We start from the raw sequence: 2,319 nt of genomic DNA, 5'->3' as shown, positions 1-2,319 counted from the left end.
GTCTGTCTCTAGGAAGTTGACATTTGTTCCAAAAGTTTGCCTTAGGCCAGCCAGTAAAGAGATCCAGGCTCTATCTGGGGAAAATTCAGGACCCAGAATTAGCACAGAGAGCACCATATATCCCAGAACTGTGGGGACCTCACAGAGTCCATCCTATTCCTCCTGTATGGGCCAGTGCGGGCCATGGTTGTGCCTGCTTTCTGTAGCATGAAGGGCCCCTCATAGCTTCTTACCAGAGCTCTAAGAACCAGCAGGTGAAGGATTTGTTCTGAGGCAGTATCCTCAGGTCACAGAACAGAGGAGGCCCAGGCAGCGGGAGGAGTTCTGGTAAGGTGCACACACTGAAGGTGTACCAGGGGCCACACACAATCGTACACAGGAAACCCACAGCACTGGGCTGGAGAAGCCCTGCTCTCAGTCCTGGGACCTTGTGTTCAGTAGGATGGCTGCACCCTGATAAGCCTCCCCTTTTTCCTACAGGTACCCAAGGCACAGTTCTACCAGGAGTACAGAAACCTTTGTAGCCCTAGAGCACCACCCAAGGAGAAGACTTGTATCAGGCCTACATGAGATCCCCAATAAGCACAGTTGTCAGCTTATAAGACAGCTTATAACTGCAGGAGGTGCAGTTGACCCAGGCCTGTGAGGTCCTGCCCGCTGTCTTGACTACTGTCCCCAAGGAGAACCATGTTGCCTCATACTCAGGATCTGCACTGCAAGCCCAAGTTTGGCACTGAGGCCCAAAGGAGGACACCAGGTGTGCTGGATGTCCAGGTTTTCGGGGCTGAGGAGGTGGTACACACAGCCTGTACCACTACCTCCTCCACCTTCACCATTCTGAAGCCAGCCACCCTGAGGGTGGTGCCTGCTGCGGTCAGACCAATTTGTCCACAGAGTCCTCAGAGAGCACCCTCTCTCCTTACTGTCCTGGCTTCCACTCCATGGATCCAATGCAGTGAAGGCTCCCACAGACAAGAAGAGGAAGAGCAGTTACCCTGGGGAGACCCGCAAGACCCCGAGCTCTTGCGACAAGACATGTTGGATGCGAAGATGGCTGACTTAGTGCATTTCCTGCTCCGCAAGTATCGAATAAAAATGACAGTCAACACAGCAGAAATGCTGAATAGCGTCATCAAAAATTACCAGGACCGCTTCCCCATAATCTTCAGGAAAGCTTCTGAGTGCATGCATCTGGTCTTTGGCATTAATGTCAAGCAAGTGATATCCCCAGGCCACTCCTACATCCTTGTCAATGCTTTGGGACTGGCCTATGATGGGATGCACAGCGACGAGCAGAGCATGCCCAAGACAGGCCTCCTGATAACAGTCCTCTAAATCATTTTCATGGAGGGTGGTCATGCGAGTGAGGAGGTTGTCTGGGAAGCGCAGAGTGTGATGGGGGTATATTGTTGAGGTGAAGCACTTCATCTATGGGGATCCCAGGAAGCTCATCACTGAAGATCTGGTTCAGGAACAGTACCTGGAGTATCAGCAGGTACCTGGCAGAAATCGTGCTTCCTATGAGTTCCTGTGGGGTTTGCGGGCCCATGCTGAAACCAGCAAGATGAAGGTCCTTAAGTATTGGGCTGAGTTCCATGGGAGTGATCCTAGATCTTACCCTTCCCTGTATGAAGAGGCGTTGAGAGATGAGCACAAGCCAGAAATACTCATGGCCCTTGCATGTCAAAGAATGTTCCAGGGCCAGGGGAATGACCAGGGAAATATCCAGCAGCTTTGCCTAACTAACTCATGTGAAATTCGGCTCATTCTTCACTCTCTGGTTGAAGAGAGAAATCACCTTTATAATTAGTGGATAACCATTGTAGGTAGAGAGAAGCTTCATATATGGAATTTTTGTATTCCTGTTCAATTTGGGTGACATGATTTTTTTTGTTTGTTTGTTTCTGTGTTGTTACTTTTCTGTTTTTTTTTAAATTGTATTTTTGTGGTACTAAGGGTGGAACCCAGAGGCCTTCTAACTATAGGCTACACTCCCAGACCAGTTTTATACTTTATTTGGGAACAGGGTCTCACTAAGTTGCTGAGAGCCTCACTAAGTAGCTGAGGCTGGCTTTGAAACTGTGTGATACTTCTGTCTCAGCCTCTCAAGTGTGTTGTTTTTCAAATGTCTGTCTGTGTGTGTGTATGTGTGTGTGTATTGAACCAGAGGTGTTTTGCCTCCAAGCTACATCCCCAGCCACATTAGATAGAGAGGGAGGTAGTTTTTTGTTTTGTTTTGTTTTGTTTTGTTTTGTTTTGTTTCTGAGACAGGGTCTTACTATGTTGCTAAGTCGCTGAGTTGTTGAGGCTGGTCTCAAA

General features: G+C 48.7%; 1 protein-coding gene across 1 annotated transcript; it reads left to right on the top strand.

Moving 5' to 3' along the window:
* Positions 1 to 687: 687 nt before the first annotated feature.
* LOC308278920 (melanoma-associated antigen 8-like) lies at positions 688 to 1,810 on the top strand (the record flags this gene model as incomplete). Its single annotated transcript, XM_080718919.1, is given in 3 exon segments — positions 688 to 1,332; positions 1,336 to 1,407; positions 1,409 to 1,810. Coding segments are annotated over 3 exon segments (1,119 nt in total).
* Positions 1,811 to 2,319: the final 509 nt, after the last annotated feature.

Source organism: Muscardinus avellanarius (genome assembly GCF_963383645.1).
Source record: "Muscardinus avellanarius genome assembly, chromosome: X".
Classification (NCBI taxonomy): Eukaryota; Metazoa; Chordata; class Mammalia; order Rodentia; family Gliridae; genus Muscardinus; species Muscardinus avellanarius.
The sequence above is the reverse complement of the archived record's forward strand: the minus strand, read 5'-3'. Positions and strand labels throughout refer to the sequence as shown.